The sequence below is a fragment of the Pelobates fuscus genome, chromosome 2, assembly GCF_036172605.1.
Source record: "Pelobates fuscus isolate aPelFus1 chromosome 2, aPelFus1.pri, whole genome shotgun sequence".
NCBI lineage: Eukaryota > Metazoa > Chordata > Amphibia > Anura > Pelobatidae > Pelobates > Pelobates fuscus.
The window spans coordinates 277,634,883-277,652,726 of record NC_086318.1 but is presented as its reverse complement, the minus strand read 5'-3'; the positions used below and the strand labels follow the sequence as shown (position 1 = coordinate 277,652,726).

Below are 17,844 nucleotides of genomic sequence, written 5' to 3'. Positions count from 1 at the left end.
CTCTCCTCCTCCGCGCCGTCCGTTCAGCACCTCGGTCAGCTCCCAGTGTAAGTCTCGCGAGAGCCGCGGCTCTCGCGAGACTTACAGTGTGAGCTGATAGAAGGAGCTGCACGGACGGCGCAGAGGAGGAGAGAGCTGACAGGAGCTGCAGAACAGGTAAGTACAGCTCTGCCAGCCCCCCTCTCCCCCCCACTGAACTGCCACTGGACCACCAGGGAAGGAGAGCCCCCCTCCCTGCCATGTATCAAGCAGGGAGGGGGGACGAAAAAAAAATTAAATAAGAAATAATAATAATAAAAAATAATAATAATAAAAAAAATAATAAAAAAAAGGGGGTATAAGGACCACTATGGGAGGGGGGGGGGATAAGGACCACTATGGGAGGGAAGGGGGGGGATAAGGACCACTATGGGAGGGAAGGGGGTGGATAAGGACCACTATGGGAGGGAGGGGGGGGGATAAGGACCACTATGGGAGGGAGGGGGGGGATAAGGACCACTATACCACTATGGAAGGGAGGGGGGGATAAGGACCACTATCGGAGGCAGGGGGGTGGGATAAGGACCACTATGGGAGGGAGGGGGGGAGAAAAGGACCACTATGGGAGGGAGGGGGGGAGAAAAGGAACACTATGGGAGGGAGGGGGGGATAAGGACCACTATGGGAGGAAGGGAGGGGGGGGGATAAGGACCACTATGGGAGGGAGGGGGATAAGGACCACTATGGGAGGGAGGGGGGGAGAAGGACCACTAGGGGAGGGAGGGGGGGATAAGGACCACTAGGGGAGGGGAGGGGGAAGTAAGGACCACTAGGGGAGGGGAGGGGGAAGTAAGGACCACTAGGGGAGGGGTGAGTCAGGACCACTGGGGGAGGGGGGTGAAGGAACACGGGGGTGGGGAGGTAAGGACCACTGAGGGAGGAGGAGGGGAGGTCAGGACATATGGGGGGGGGGCAAATATCCACTCATACACACACACGCTGCACTCATACACACACACGCTGCACTCATACGCACACACTGCATTCATTATACACACACTGCATTCATTATACACACACTGTAAATAAATATTCAATTAATATATTTTTTTTAGGATCTAATTTTATTTAGAAATTTACCAGTAGCTGCTGCATTTCCCACCCTAGTCTTATACTCGAGTCAATAAGTTTTCCCAGTTTTTTGGGGAAAAATTAGGGGCCTCGGCTTATATTCGGGTCGGCTTATACTCGAGTATATACGGTAAGCTGCATGGCGTTTATGTTTAACCACATGCCAATATTTTACCACATTTATTTCCATGCGAATAAAAAGTTCCCCTAGTTAATTGTACAAAATGATGAGCTTTAATATTAAGTAGATTTTTAAATTCTATTCGGAGTGCCTTTAAACGTTGATAGAGTTCCACTATCAACCTGAATGTAAGCATATTTTAATTTAGAATAAGTGTGTGTGTGTGTGCGTGTGAATGTAGAGGTGTATATGTGTGTAGTGTTGTGTGTACTGTTGCAATTTTTAAGTAGTGGCTTTGTGTGTAGTGTTTGCCTTTGAATTTAGGGGTGTATGTAGTGTTCACATTTGAGTGCAGAGATGTATAAATATAAACACTGACACAAGCACACTGATACACATACGTGCAAACATATAGAGACACACACTGACACATCCGGGTACACAGACACACAGATAACACACTGACACATACAGATACACAGGTAAAGACAAGCAGATACACATACATACCCTGACACACATACAGATACACGCAGGCACAGACACATACATTTACTGTATGTGAACATTCATTTTACATTCTACTGCAATTTTTTTTTGTAAATATATAGTTATTAGCAGTATCAATATATGTTCACAGTGAGACTCGCAGGTCTCTTCAAGAGCATTGTAAGTAGGGCACAACGTGTGCCAGGATTTGTAAGTCAAAGCAAGTAGGTATTCGGGCACGCAGGCCCACATCAATGATGGACTCGCAGGTCCCTATTCAGCTATACAGTGGTTAATTTTCCATTGTAGTTGTTACATGTCCCCCCCGGTTGACTGCACTCCGCCGCCCCTCTAGTTCCTATCAGGGCATCTAGGTCTAGCGTGTGTGTGCGGCCCTGGTTTAGTGAGTGAGGGGGGGGACTGGTCAGTGTTGCGTCAGTGGTTCCCAAGTCCCTGTAGGTGTCGTGTGATGTATGCCAATTAGAGCTCGTGATTCCACTATCGAGTGGTCAGATATGTCCCAGTGTCTTCAGAGTATGGGTCCGCGGCTCTAGTGGGGTTAGCAGGGGAAAATAGGGGGGGGGAAGAGGGGGGAGGGAGCAGATCGAAGAGAGGGGGGGATACAGGCAGTGTGGGGGAACAAGTAGGCAGGGTGGCGGGGTCAGTCATGGGTGTTAGTTCCGTCAGGTGGGTCCTCTACGTCCAGGTGGGTGGCGAAGTCTGCCTGTGTGGTGGATACGATCCAGTGTGTCCATATCTCCAAGTATTTTGCAGTGTCGTTAGTCGCTCCCGAGTGTAGTTCTTCTATCGCCCTGAGCTCTTCCATTTGGTTGAACCATGTCCTAAGGGGAGGAGACCTATCTTGTCTCCAATATTGTGGTATTACCTGTTTGGCCACATTAAGGATCCTAATAGTCATGGATTTCTTGTATCGGGATCTGGGTATGGTCGTGTGGTGTATTAGCATCGCCGCTGGCTCCAGTGGTGGAGGCGCGTCTGAGAATTTCTCCAGGATGGCGTGTATGCCCTTCCAGAATGGTTTAATTCTGCGGCATTCCCACCATAGGTGCAGTGTGGTGCCCTTTGCCTCCCCACATCGCCAACATAGGTCGGAGTGTGAGGGGTCTATTGTATGGAGTTTATGTGGGGTACGGTACCAGTGGCTTAGTAGTTTAAATGCTGTCTCCTGTGTCTTAGTGAAGGTAGAGCAGTGGTGTGTGAGATAGCATATTTTTTCCCACTCTGTCTCGGTAAATGTCTTCCCCAGTGTAGTTTCCCATTTGCCCTTGAAGGCAGGGGTCTCTGTCGGAGTCTCCCTTTGTAGTAGTGAATATATGAATGATATGCTGTGTAGCAGAGGGTCTGGGTGGATACAGTACTCTTCGAAGGTGGTCGGGTTTCTAGCGTGGGCTCGTCCCCCGGGTAGGGAGTCTATGTAGTTCAATAGCTGTTTGTATTTGAAGGTTTGTAGGAATGTAGGGGGCTTGTTCTCTGTCAGGTTAGCAAGTGTCTTCCGGCCGGTGTGTGTGTATATGTGGTGTAGTCTGGGGATGGGCTTGCGAATGATGCCTCTGAAGGCGCTCGGATCGAGGCCAGGGGGGAAGTCATGGTTGTGGATTAGTGGCAGCAGGGGCGAAGGGTGTTGGGTGAGACCATGTACTCGGGACGCTCTGTGCCATACCCGTAGGGTATGTTGTGCTAAGGAGGAGCATCCCCGGCCGAGGCCACGGTAGGGCCGATACTGGTCCTACTTTCTCTGTCTCTTCTACTACCTTCCACAGTTTGTGGACGTTGGTCTTGGTCCATTCCATGACTCTCTGTAAGTGTCCTGCCGTGTAGTATAAGTGGAAGTCAGGGATGGCTAGCCCTCCCCTCTCCTTGGGTAGAGTAAGGGCCTGGAACTTAATCTGTGGTCTTTTCCGTTCCATATGTAGCTACCTGTCATCGAGCGTAGAGCAGTAAAAAAATCCTTTGGGGATTGTTATGGGGAGCATTTGAAACAGTTAGTTCTCTCTTGAATAAATTTAACATGGGGTAAAATTTTCCCTGTATAGGTCCTCCCACTGCTTGGTCAGCCACGTACCCACATAGCGTAGTTTATGTTCTGCCCACTGAAATGGGAAGCTAGCGCGGAAAGGGGAGGCTCGGCCATTGGGTAAGTCAGCATTCAAGATGTAGGATTTGGAGTAGTTTATTTTTAGATTGGAGATGGCTCCGAATGTCTTAAAGGCTTGAAGTATGTTGGGGAGGGAGATCTCTGGTCTAGTAACAAAAAAGAGGAGGTCGTCTGCGTAGGCGGCCACCTTGTGATGTGTGTCCCCGTCTGTATGCCTGTGATGTCGTGGTGCTGTCTGATGGCTGTCAAATAAGGGTTCAAGGGCAAGGACGAAGAGCAACGGGGATAGTGGGCACCCCTGACGGGTGCCATTGTATATAGGGAACTCGTCTGTTAGTGCCGCCTTCACTATTACGTGTGCCATGGGTCTGTCATACATGGCTTCGACCCAGCTGCGCATGTGGGGTCCAAGACCCACCTGGGTGAGGATCTGGAATAGGTATTCCCATCCCACCCTGTCGAAGGCCTTCTCCACGTCAGTGGACAGCAGAAGGAGGCCTCCGGTGTTTCTGTTTTTGTTGTGCATGAGGGAGAGGGTCCTAATGGTGTTGTCTCTCGCTTCACGGTTTGTTACGAACCCGACCTGGTCAGGGTGTGCCAGTGTGGGGATATGCGGCTGTAAGCGCATGGCCAAGATCTTTGCCATCAGTTTGATATCGCAGTTGATGAGTGAGATGGGTCTGTAGTTCCCACATTGCTCTGCGTCCTTGCCCTCCTTCGGGATGATGGTTATGTACGCTGTCAATGCTTGTTTGGGGAAGTGATGGCCTTCTCTTATCGCGTTAAACGAGGCCAGCATTGGCTGATATAGTTTGTCCGCGAAATGTTTAATAGCAGAGAGGCAGGCCATCAGGGCCTGGGCTCTTGCCGGGTTTGGTGCATTTTATTGCCAGCGCCAGTTCCTCAATTGAGATGGGTTCGTCTAGTTGGTCCGTAACCTGTTGATCTAGTGTAGGCATTTTGTGTGCTTGCATGTATTGCTGGATGGAGTCTTTTAAGCGAGCAGTCGCCGCTTCCGACTGCGGTCGGGGGAGCGAGTAGAGCTCCGAGTAGTAAGCTCTCACTGTTTGCAGGATTTCCATCGGTAGGCGGTGTACTGAGCCCTGTTTGTCTCTAATTTTGTTGATATGTCATCTGGCGCCGTTTCGCCAGCATTCTGGCTAAAAGTTTGCCACTTTTATTCCCATGCAGAGAGAAAAAGGCTTTGTGTCTGAGCACTTCCCTGTGGTGTTTGGAGTGGAGCAGTGAGGTCAGGTCCCGTTGTAGTAGTCGTGCTTGGTGGGCTGGGGATTGTGCCTGTTTGTGTAGTGTCATGTTTGTGTATGTCCCCTATCAGTTCAACGAGTCGGGCTTCTCGTTGTTTTTTGGAGTTCTGCACCCTTCTGTATGAAGTGTCCCCGTATGACGCTTTTGTGTGCTTCCCACCTGATCGTCGGGGGGGTGTCCTCAGGAGCGTTGTCCTGGAAGTAGTCAGTCAGGACCTTACCGAAGTGTGCGGTCAGGTCCTGGCGTGATAGTCAAATGTAGACTGAACGAATACTTACTATCGCAGGCCTAAGGAGTGGGGACTGAAGGGTGAGGATGACGGGGGCGTGATCCGACCAGGTCGCTACCCCCATCGTCGCGTCTCATACCAAGGGAAGGTGATAGTGTGTTGTGAGAAAGTAGTCTATGCGGGTGTATGTCCGGTGGGGGTGAGAGTAGAATGTGAAATCCCGTTCGTCTGGGTGGTGTGCTCTCCAGCAGTCAACTAGTCTGTGTTTAGTCAGTAGGGAATTAATCGCTCTGAGGTGTTGCTTGGGGAGGTGGGAAGTACCCGTGGAGCAGTCCCAGGCCGGATCCATAGCAACGTTTAAGTCGCCCCCTATTATGAGGACCCCTTCTGCGAATGCGTGTAGTTTATGCAAGGTGTTTTTAATGTAGCGGTGATGTTTGCTGTTTGGTGCATATAGTGTGGCGAAGGTGTATAGGTGTTCGGCAACTGTGCCTTTTATAAAGAGGTATCTACCTTCCCGGTCAGTCATACTTGCTTTCTCTATAAAACAGTACTTTTTTTGTTGATCAGTATCGCCACCCCCCTGGATTTCCCCTCGTGGAAGTTGCTGTAATACCCTGTTGGGAAGTGATGATTGGTCAGCTTGGGTCTGTCTCCCTCCCTGAAGTGGGTCTCCTGTCTCCATTGCACTGGCTGGGTCCTAGTAATGTATGTCGGGGGTCAGTCAAGGCGTCGGGGGGGGGGGTGGAAGGACAGGGAGTAGGAGGGGTAGGAGTGCAGTGGGGAGGGGAGGCACAGGGCAGGGGAAACTATGTACAGAAACTATCTAGTCACTCGAAGGTGACTGTTGAGGAACGAGCGACGGAGGACAAGGCGAGGCGGGGTCCACCAAGTCCCGTCCGCCTATCTGTGGGCGCTCTATCCTATGGGGGAAAGTGGAGGAGGCCGGGAGCCTCCACACGGGTCCTATCCGAGGAGCCTGGGATCTCAGCGGCTCCCAGTGCCTTCGTTCCCGAATCTCTCCCGAACCGGATCTAGTCTGGAGCCCTCGACTCCCCTGTGGCTTTAAGTGAGAGTGTTGGGTGGGTATTCCAGCCTCGTCCTACTCTGTGGTGGCCAGAGGCCTCTAATGGGTAGTGGTTAGCTCCGTCGGGCGTCGGAGAATGTTGCGGTATGTAGCCCGATAAACAGGTAACAATGGCTTGTATTAACAACATAGTATACAATAACTGCTAAATACAATAACTTCAAAATAAGTCCTGACACCTCTACCCAGCCCTGAGGTATCGGGTTCCCGCCCACCCCCCCATCCGGTGGAGAAGTTAGGTAGTTACTAGACCCCTTAGTGCGGGGAGTAGGGGCACCCGGTCTGTGGTGCTAACGGATGTCGCTGGCATTCGCAGATTTTAAATATTGCGACCCCCGGTACTGTGTATCTATCCCTAGGTATGAGTGGGTCCTGATCAGGTTCTCTCCCTCCAGGTTCAGTCCCAGGCTATCCCTCCCTTCCCAGTTCTTAGGGGGGGGGTCACACCCCAGGTGAGCCGCGCCGGTGCCCCCGCCACTGTTCCCCAATGGTTCCTCGCAGGGCAGTACACACCAAAGCGGCACAGCCCAGCCAGGGAGCGCCCCCCCCACCCTTCTGCTAGGGGGCCCCCCGGTGGTCTGTCGTGAATTGCACATCTGGCTAGGGAGACATCTGTACGGGGTCGATTAGAGCTTGTTAGGAAGTGTGGTGCGGTACACCCAAGAATGCGGCCCCCCCGGGGGCAACCCCACATCATTACAGTTGCATTTTCCCTCCCCCTATCATATGTAATTAGGTCAAGTTGATAGTCCCGCATTCAATGCCTGGGTGGTCATAGTCCCTTAGCCCACGGGGTAAATCAAAATACTTTGGGCTCGGTGTTGGGCTCGGTGTCAGCGAGGCCCCTCAGTTTAGGAGGTGGTCCCTGATTGGCATATGGTGTGGGCTCTGGGTCTCCGCTGTCTGCAGGGCTGTGGTGCCACTCCGGGGTGGAAGGAATAGAATGACATTGGGTCCGGCCATGTTAGGTGAATGGGTGGAAGTTGGAGTTCCGCGGCCAGGTCTGCGAGGTCCTCCGGGTTCTTTACCAAAAACGGGCCATTAGGGGTAGAGGCCTGTAGACCCGAGGGAAAAGTCCAGCGATAGCATACTTTATTGGACTGCAGGACCCGTGTTAGGGGTTTAAGTGCCCTAATGTATGCCAGAGTTGCAGGTGATAGGTCTGGGTACAGTTGCAGAGGTGTGCCGTTCAGTAGGACTTGGTCAGTGTCTCTGGCCTGTCGCAGGCTATCTTCCTTTAATTGATAGCTGGCCAGGCAGCAGATTGCGTCCCGGGGAGGGGATTCTGGTGGGCCCCTGGGTCTCAGAGCCCTATGTGCCCGCACAAACTCAATATGGGCGGATTCAGGGCGCCCGAGGAGTCTGTTAAACAGTCCCGTGAGGGTTGTGTGGATCGGGGTGTCTTGATCCAGGTCCTCTGGTATCCCCCTGATCTGGATATTTTGTCGGCGCCCTCTCTTATCCAAGTCTTCAAGGTGTAGGGCCATTTGGCGCAATTGTGTCTCATGTACCTGCAGGGTATTAGTGGTAGCATTCTTTGCGGCGGTCAGGTGGTCACTGTCTGCCTCTAGCTGGGAGACTTTTTGGTGTAGGCCTTGAAGGTCCTCGCGGAGGGAGTGGAGTTCCGCGGTGATGAAATTTCGGAGTTCCGTGTTCGCCTCTTTGAGGTCTGTCTTGGTGGGTAGTGCCCGTATCAGGGTCACCCAGTCCGGTGCGTTCTCCGGGTGGGAGAGGGAGTTGGGCGACTCTGTGTGGAGTCCTGTGCTCGGGGAGTGTGGGCGCGAGGCCCATGAGGTCCCGGAGTCAGTTGAGGCCTGTGAAGCCAGGTCTTCAGGTATTTATGCAGCGAGGAAGACGGGGTGCCTTTGGGTGTGTCGGCGGGCTTACCGACGTGGGATGTGCGGTGAGTTTTACCCATTTTGCGGTTTTAGTGAGCGGATGGACGAGGATTCGCAACAAGCCTGTGGGGAGCACTCGGTTTAAGCTGCCATGTCTCGGCCTCCAAGCCACGCCCCCCATTCTACTGCAATATTTTAGCAAACTTCACTACAAGTAATGTATTCAGGGTCCTTACAAATTTAGTAAACTCCACTACGAGTAATGTAAACACAGTCTAAGTAAGGAACTGACCATTTTTATTTGCCAATTATTGACACCTCTACTGAGAGAAAAAATGCATTTTGGTTTTTATGCTAACATTTCAGACCCCGTGTGAAATATTGTAAGTTAAAGGACATTGTATACTGTCTAAAGCTGTTCATTTCCCTATGAAACATGATATTACTTTTTAGATATATTGGTCATATCCCCTGATCATATCCCTTCAGAGAGTATATGATCGCCTTATACAAATATATTGGGCCAATACAAAAGATTGTCTGTAAATCTATTCATAAACAGGTCTATGCATAGGACACAAGGTTATTTAAACTGGAAGAAAGGAGATTTATTCTAAGGCAAAGGAAAGGGATTTTTAGAGTAAGAACAATACGGATGTTGAATTCTCTGCCTGAAGAGGTGGCTTTATCAGAGTCTGTACAGATATTTGAAACTGGATTAATACTTTCAAAATTAAAATATTCAGGAATATACTTTTAAATGTGTGGTAATAGTTTCTTGATCCAAGGAGATATTTGACTGCAAGTCGAGGAGGAGGAATTATTTAATGCTTCAAACTGTTTTGTTTTGCCTTCTTTTGGATCAACACCAAAACAGATGTGAAAAAAGCTGAACTTGATAGATTCATGTCTCTTCTCAGCTAATGTAACTATATATATGTGTGTATTACCTTGAATATTGGGTAAAAAAAAAAAATACATTTCAAGGGACAAACAAGCGATATTATTATTTCTGGTATTTGAACATTCATTATGTAGTAGTACAGACATTTATGTCATAGATTATTTCTGAAAAAAAATAGTGTGAATTTAGAAATATTACACATTTTAAATATTGGCTAAGTAATTCAGAGGTTGCTTTGCATTATCCAGACATTTTGTTAATATCTGTATTTTTTGCCGTCTGACCTACTCTGCAAAGTCATGGGTTATTTTGTCCAATCCAAACAAGGGCATTCATAGTTTAATAATAACTCTACACTGAAACATATGCTTTGCACAAATAGTTTTTATTTTCTATATGCACTGTTAATAAAATATACAGATAAACCGAGTATGAATAAAATAAATATTTCAACTAATTCATAGAAACTCTTTTAAATATAGCAATTTTATAAACATAAGAAACTGTATAAAGGTCAACCACCGACCAGAATGGCCGCAGAGTTAAGAGCTCTCCAACTCACCATGTGGAATCCACAGCCATCGAGCACACACAAACCATGGGACACCCAAAAGGTCCACAGCCTTGCAGAGCAGCACCAGTAAGACAAAGGCAGGAAAATCCTGCGCCCTCACTAAATCTTTCCGTAATAACGTGGGACAACGAGCGAGCCAGCTAGGCCCCAATATGGCGCCAGATTAACCGCACTTAGTCTCCCCTCCGTCTACCCCAGCGGAATCAGATTTTAGTCAAAGACAGGATAGGGAGCTGAGAGACATACTGCGTAACATGCCATCCAAACAAGATCTGGCCACTATGCAGGGGAAATTAGAAGTATCCTTCCAGGCCAAGATGGACAAACTGGGGGCAGACATGGGCGGCAAGGTAAACTCCCTCGATGACGACAGGGATGTACTACATGCGCAAATGCACACCATCCAAGACATGATGGCAGCCCACAACGCCCACCTAATAGCTCTCCAACGTTCTCTCAATGTCGTAGATAACAGGAGGAGGATAAATAACCTGAGGATCAGTCCTGAACAGGACTCAGAAGATGTTTCACAGATTCTGAGGGAGCTATGCAACCTTATCTTGAACGGACCACCAGATTCCCAAATGGTAATTGACCGGGCACACAGAGCTCTAAAGCCCAAAAGGCATAGCAGACAAACCAAGAGACATTATCTGTCGACTTCATTACTATCAATGCAAGGAAGACATCTTAGCAGCTCTCAGGCAATCCTCCCAACCTCTGCTTTTCCACAACAAGCCGATCAGCATCTACTCTAATTTGTCATGGCTAACACTACAAGCCAGGAGGTCTCTCAGGCTGCTCACAGACCAGCTCAGAGCCAGGGGCATCAGATACAGATGGGGCTTCCAGTTTTCTCTTAGTGTCACATACACAACATTCACTCCATTCTGGATGTACATGTATTCCAACAAGCCCTGGACCTACCAGTGAGACAAATAGCAGATTGGTACGGCCCCCTGAAGGCCCAGCCACGGCTCAACTACCACAGAGGCACAGAGGACAACAGATGGTGAAGAAGAGGCGAACAGACCCAGAAGATACCCTGCAAGGATCTACTATGAGACCGGAATCGTCTTCTCCCAACTTAGACCAGCCCCCTAGAGGTCCTACATGCAAAGCCAGGCCACTGAGACCACAATGCCCAAATGACCTAAATCTGGCCATAAGCCACGACCCACAATGCCTGGTCCCGATAAAATCGACAGGCTCACCAAGCATTTTAAATGTAAGATTCCCACAGGGCATGGATAGACTTCAAGGCTAAAATCCTATAGCACTTAACCTACCTAAATTTCAAAAGACAGTACATGAGATTCCCCTAAATAAAAGCCCAGGGCCGGACGGATACACAGCCAAATACTATAAAACCTTCACCGACATACTATCAGGCCCCTTCCTCCAAGCATGCAACTCACTCATGGCCATCCACCCCTTACCGGGGGCAGCCCTAGAAGCACACATTACCATACTCCTGAAACAAGGGAAAGACCCGATGGTGTGCGGCAGCTACCGCACGATATCCCTTATCAATGTGGACTTAAAAATATTTACAAAAATCTTAGCGACTAGACTGCGCCCTATACTAAACATTTTGATCCACCCAAATTAATCAGGCTTTGTCTCGGAAAGAGAAGCAAAGCACAATAGCACAAAACTACTAAGCCCTGTCGGTCGATGCCGAAAAGGCTTTTGAACGTGTGGATTGGACCTTTCTAAAAAACATACCATGAGGTCCCTAGGCTTTGGGCCAAACTGGTCTAGTTGGCCGAATGCCATATATGCCAACCCAACCGCCAGGCTGAAAATGAATGGCCAACTATCTGACCAGGTAAAATTACCAATGGCACAAGGCAGGGATGCCCCCTGTTACCCCTACTCTTAATCCTCACAATTGAACACTTTTTACAAGGGATCAGGGAGAATGGGGGCATTGAGGGATTTCAAATCAAACAATAATAATTTAAAATAGCGGCCTTTGCAGATGACCTCTTCACACTGACATCCCTCAACACATTTCTGAATCCTCTTCTGAACGAAATTGACCAATACCACCAAGTATCCAACTTTCAGGTCAATTTCTCTAAAACTTAGATACTGTCATTACAACTAAACACTCACTCCCGGGAGACACTGAAGGGGCTTTACCCATTCGCTTGGGCACCCTCCCACATCACTTACTTAGGGGTGCGCCTCACTAGAGAAACACAAAAGCTCTTGAACCTGAACTACATCCCACTACTCCAAACAATTATTAAGGACCTGACGGCGTGGCACAAGATGCATTTAGCTGGCTAGGGAGGATTAACCCCTTAAGGACACAACTTCTGGAATAAAAGGGAATCATGATGGAATATTTCCGTCATGTGTCCTTAAGGGGTTAACATCTTAAAAATGGCCATCTTCCCGAAGCTCCTGTACCTCTTCCAAACTCTCCCCATCCATGTACCCAAATCCTTTTTCACCAGACTCAAACAGCTTTTATCCAAATTCATATAGGCACAGCCACCCGAGATTCTCATATGATATTCTAACGAGGGCCAAAGCTCGTGGAGGACTCAGCATGCCTAACATGTACCAATACTACAAAGCAATTGCACTCACTAGGATCTATGAATGGACCAACCCTAAACCTCAAACACAGTGGGAAGACTATTTCTTACGAGCTCTGCTTCATACGATCCCTTGGCACCTCTCGGGGTCGACCTTTCTAGGAGTTAGTCACACTTCCCACCCCACAATTACACATACATTGCGAGTGTGGAAACAAATAAGGGAATCAGCGGGCCTATCGGTCTACCCATCCCTACTCTACCCCCTGACCAACAACCCCCTATTTCTCCAGGACATATGACTTCATTCACAGACCCCCCACGTCTCAAGGCCTTAAATTAATGTCTTTCCTGGAGGGAGACCACATTAAGCCCCTAGCCATGCTGACATCCTCGGGCTCTCCCTGCACCTTACAAGCCTACTACTTCCACATTTTATCCACACCACTGACAAGCTTTTAACGGGAGGGTGCTCTCTCACCACTTTTGAAACATATTGTGAAACACATACTAAAACATAAACAACTCTCCATAATGTACAAACCACCGCAGGCCAACAACAAATGTACTCTACCAAACTTCACACGACACTGGCAACAGGAACTAAATACAGCAATCACTGGGGGGGAGCGGGGCCTGAGCACGGAGCTGGATGGACGTGGGGCACCTCGACTTCACGATGAAACAACATCCAGCCCAAAACTACCTTATCTCCCCCCCCAAAAAAAACACCCAACAGCTGTTAGAAGGCATAGGGGAGCCGAGCAACAACGCTTGGAGGAGCTGTCGGCCCCGTCCTACCGGCGATGCTGACTGCTGGGCGGATAGGATTGCGGCCTGCCGTGAGGCTCTGGCGGGAGAAGCGGATGATCTCCCGCGCTTAGTCCGGCGGGACCTCTCACACGCCTACTGAGGGCCCCGTTCTCCCCCCCCTGTGGGCCGGGGGGGTTATCCCGCACCCCACCGGGGAAGCAGTGACCAACTATGGCAATCCGGGCGGTGAAACAAACAGGGACCGCGTGGCAAAATCCAAGATGGCCGCCGCTTCCATTATAAGCCGGAGAACGGATTTGAAGGGCTCGGCACATATTTGCAATATCTGAGGCTACATCTTCCACTATTATCAGCAGATATGCGGGACTACAGTGTCCCGCTGACCCTGCCTAAACTGGAGGCTTTATTCTACATCTGAGCCTGATGCCAGCAGTCACCTAAGAACACACTCCTGGCCAACAAGTACCTAAGCTTTTAAGCAATCAGCGTGGAACATAAGGGACTTGACTACAGCCAGGATTCCAGCCGATACAGCACAGCTGCTGGAGTACCTGAGCGGCTGCTAAACATACATAATTAAAAGCCAAGCAGAGCACTGTATATCCTTCATGTTAGCATTTCATTTTCAGTATTACATTTTGAGTTTATTTTAGATGATCTTGTTTTTGCAGATCCGCACAGAAATCAGCAAGAAACCACTTAACAATGACTGAGCCCACATGACTACTCTATCCGACTAGCCCAGCAACTCACTGCCCCCTGGTGGTCACATTTAATTAATCAGTGTAGAGAAATCTGTACTTTATGTTATCTTGTATAAGCCTTTACCTCACTGATTATACCATAACTTCTTAATTAAGCACGCATAGACTAGCTATAAAAGTGTTATTCATGTGTACTAAGCCTGTTATATCGAAAAATTTTAAATGTGCTGTTTATCCTGCCATGACATTGTAGAACATTGAATAGCTTGTACACGCCGTCGTGGCGCTGCAAGCATGTTGTAACCGAATGCACAAGAAAAATAAAGGATAAAAAAAATAAATAAAAAAATACAGCAATCACTGATACAGAATGGAAGACCATATTCCAAATCTCTCACAAGTCATCAATCTCTAGGTGGCACTACTCACGACCAAACTACACAACATATTCTCCAACACAGTCGACAAATGCTGGAGATGCCACCCACCTAATGGTACCACAGCCCACATATGGTGGCAGTGCCCAGACATCCAAGTATTCTGGAACAGAGTAGTAGACATGATCAAAACAGTGTCAGGAGTTAACCTGCCATTCACACCCATGGCCTTGCTATTCTTGGCCTGTGCTATCCGCCTCCCCAGACCCACCAGATCCCTAGTCCTCCACCTACTAACAGCAGCGAATCTATTGATACCGGCTAAATGGTAAAAAAAAAAAAAAAAGCCAATCACCCCTCCACTAGGGAGTGGATCCAAAAAAATAGAATCATGCATCCCTCTCACAAGTACGACCTTTACCTAACCACTTGGAGACCATGGATGCATTTCCTGACCAGCTCCTCAGGACACCCATAGAAACAAACATAGGGCTCAACATTCCCACAATTCTGTCTGCTGATTGTTAAACTCTGAAAACGATAAGTAATCTGTCAGTTCCTAAGGGACAATGTTTGTTAGCTATTGCAACCCTTTGCTCCAAATAAACCACTGAAAGACATTGTAACCTTTTGTTAGTTTGTTACCTATTGTAAAAACTTTGTTACTCCTATATCTATGGACGCTACATTGTCAATGTTCATTGTGTTATTGTCATTTAACTATGCATACTTGAAAATGAATACCAATTAAATGAATTAAAAAAAAAAAATATATATATATATATATAAAGAAGTGAGAAAGATGTACCTGGGTTTGTGAAGGTCTGAAACAAGAGTCAAAACCATTTTGTAGAGCATCGAGAAATGGTTGGATCTTGTAGAGGCCATTAGTTGTCTGACTGGAACGGAAGGCTACAATATGGAAGTACTTCAGAATTTTCTCAAATCTTGACTGAGTCATTATAAGAGAGATGCTCCTATTACTGTAGAACCCACCACTCCATATACTGAGCACAGATTCACAATGCTGAGTGCTTGTTGAAATCATATAGCCCAAAAAGGACTTTATCTCCTCCAGACTGACATCCATCCATGCATCGTCCCTACCAAATCTTTCCTGAAACTTCTTGGCATACATGTTGGTTTGTTTTACCATACTTTTTATCACATTATCAGGGATAAACAACTGGAAAAAATCCATTACACTGGAACCAGCTGGTATTTTACGAGTAGGTCCTGCAAAGGAAAATATAAAATACAAATTACTGTCTTAGTTGCACATTTCAATAGAAAACAGCAGGTTTAGTTAGAAGCCTATGGAAAATTTTATTTAAAAATAAAAATAAAAAAATCATATGGTCCAACATCCAATTCACTGCAATATTTTACAACATAAAGTAAACTCTCCTTCAGCAGTACTTAAAGCTGTCAGTTGTCATTAATGGTAAATTTTCAAACTGGACAAAAGTGGTAAATGGTGTCCCTCAGGGTTCTGTGTTGGGACCGCTTCTATTTAGCATATTTATAAATGATCTTTAAATAAGCTTTGAAAGACATGTTTTAGTATTTGCAGATGACAAAACTTCGTAAAGTAATATATTGCTTTGCTGCAGAAATATTTAGATAGAATGCTGGGCTGGGCCCTAAAATGGCAGATGAAAATGCAAAGTTATGCACTTTGGGGTAAAGAATGCACAAGCAACTTACACCCTAAATGGTAGTGAATTAGGGATGACAACAAACAAGAAGGATTTGGGAACTGACAGCAATTCCCAAATCCTTCTCGTGTGTTATTATCCCCAATGCAACAAATTAGGCAGCAATATGCAATGCCAATCGGCAGTTGCTAAGGCCAGTAAGGTTTTGTCATGTATAAATAGGGGCATAGATTCTTGGGATGAAAATATAATTTTGCCTCTTTATAAAATCGCTGGTAAGACCACACCTTGCATATGTGCAATTTTGGGCAACTATTCTAAAGAAGGATATAATTGCACTAGAAAAAGTGCAGAGACGGGCAGTGAAATTGATAAAAGGAATGGAGCATTTTAGTTATAAAGAAAGGTTTGGAGATTCTAAACTGGAGATTCTAAACTGATACAAAGAACAAAAAAAATAGAAATCATACCAGTAATATGGTCAGACCATGACAGTGTGTGCCTGGAACTAATCAGTAATAATTTAAATTGCAGTAAGAATACAACCTGGAGGCTAGATGAATCAATATTATCAAATAAAGAATATAAATCCTATATAGATAAAATGACCACTTGTTATTTTGAAGAAAATAATAACGGACAAGTAGAAAACGATACTCTATGGTGTTCGTTTAAAGCAGTAATAAGGGGACATTGTATAATGCTTAACAAATTAAAGAACAAAGAAAAAGGTGCAAATGTTCAAGATCTCTATATCGAACTGTATAATCTAAATAAGAAAAATAATACAAACCTAACTAAGGAAAATCAGATAAAAATAGAAAACATCAAATCTGAAATACAGGAAAAAAAACTATGAAAAATTTAGAATAAATATGCATACACTTAAAATCAAATATTATCATAAATCTAACAGAGCTGATAAAATAATGTTGAATATGCTGAAAAAAAGAAATACACTTAATAGGGTTGATAAAATAATAACTGATGATACCATTTCCCTTTCCCCAGAACAGATAGGGAAAGCATTTAATGAGTATTATGCTAATCTATACAGTCATTCAGTAAATACTCCTTTAGAAATAATAAAAGAATATATTCAATCAGCAAAATTGAATAAAATAACAGAAACTCAAGTAGATAATTTAAACAAAGAAATTACAGAAGAAGAGATCAATACAATAATAGATAAACTAGAAAATCATAAAACGCCAGGTCCGGATGGATTTGGGAACAAATTCTATAAAATAATGAAACTCCAATTGACAGGTTACCTAAAAAATACTTTTAATACGGCAGTTAAAAAGGGCAGATTCCCAGAGGAAATGCTTAAAGCAAATATTCTACCTATACTGAAACCAGGGAAAGATCCAACTAAAGTCCATAGCTACCGCCCAATATCATTAATAAATGTAGATATAAAGATATTTTCTGCAATTATAGCTAGTAGATTAAAAGAAGCTATGAAACAACTAATACATCCTGATCAAACAGGTTTTGTTTCAGACAGAATGTCAAGCAATAATATCAGACGTTTGATAGATGTACTAGATATATCACAACGTAGAGAAAGTCCCATGCTGATCCTGTCTTTAGATGTTGAAAAAGCCTTTGACAGGGTCAGCTGGGACTTTATGAAGATTACTCTAGAAGAACTAGGTATACAGGGATGGTTGCTTGATGCAATTTTAGCTTTATACAAAGACCCTACAGCGAGAACAATTGGCCCTGGTATATGCTCAGACTGGTTCAAATTGAACAACGGGACCAGACAAGGCTGCCCGTTGTCCCCTTTACTGTTTATATTAACTATAGAGGTGTTAGCTAACAGAATTAGAAATAACGAAAATATTAAGGGATTCACAGCAAGCCAGAAAGAACTTAAAATATCTCTCTACGCAGATGACACTATTTTATTTTTAAGTAATACGTCAACATCAATATCAAATGCAATGACAGAAATTGAAATGTACAGTGCAGTATCAAATTATAAATTAAATAAAACAAAATCAACGGCTGTATATATCAATATGTCGAAGCAAGAA

The 17,844-nt window shown here is 46.0% G+C and overlaps 1 protein-coding gene across 1 annotated transcript in view; it reads right to left on the bottom strand.

Moving 5' to 3' along the window:
* PGBD5 (piggyBac transposable element derived 5) overlaps positions 1 to 17,844 on the bottom strand; it is a 483,316-nt gene that overhangs the window by 341,453 nt on the left and 124,019 nt on the right. The window contains exon 2 of the mRNA XM_063443400.1: positions 14,950 to 15,377. Coding sequence (XP_063299470.1) covers positions 14,950 to 15,377 — 428 coding nt within the window. The remainder of the gene's footprint in view (positions 1 to 14,949; positions 15,378 to 17,844) is intronic.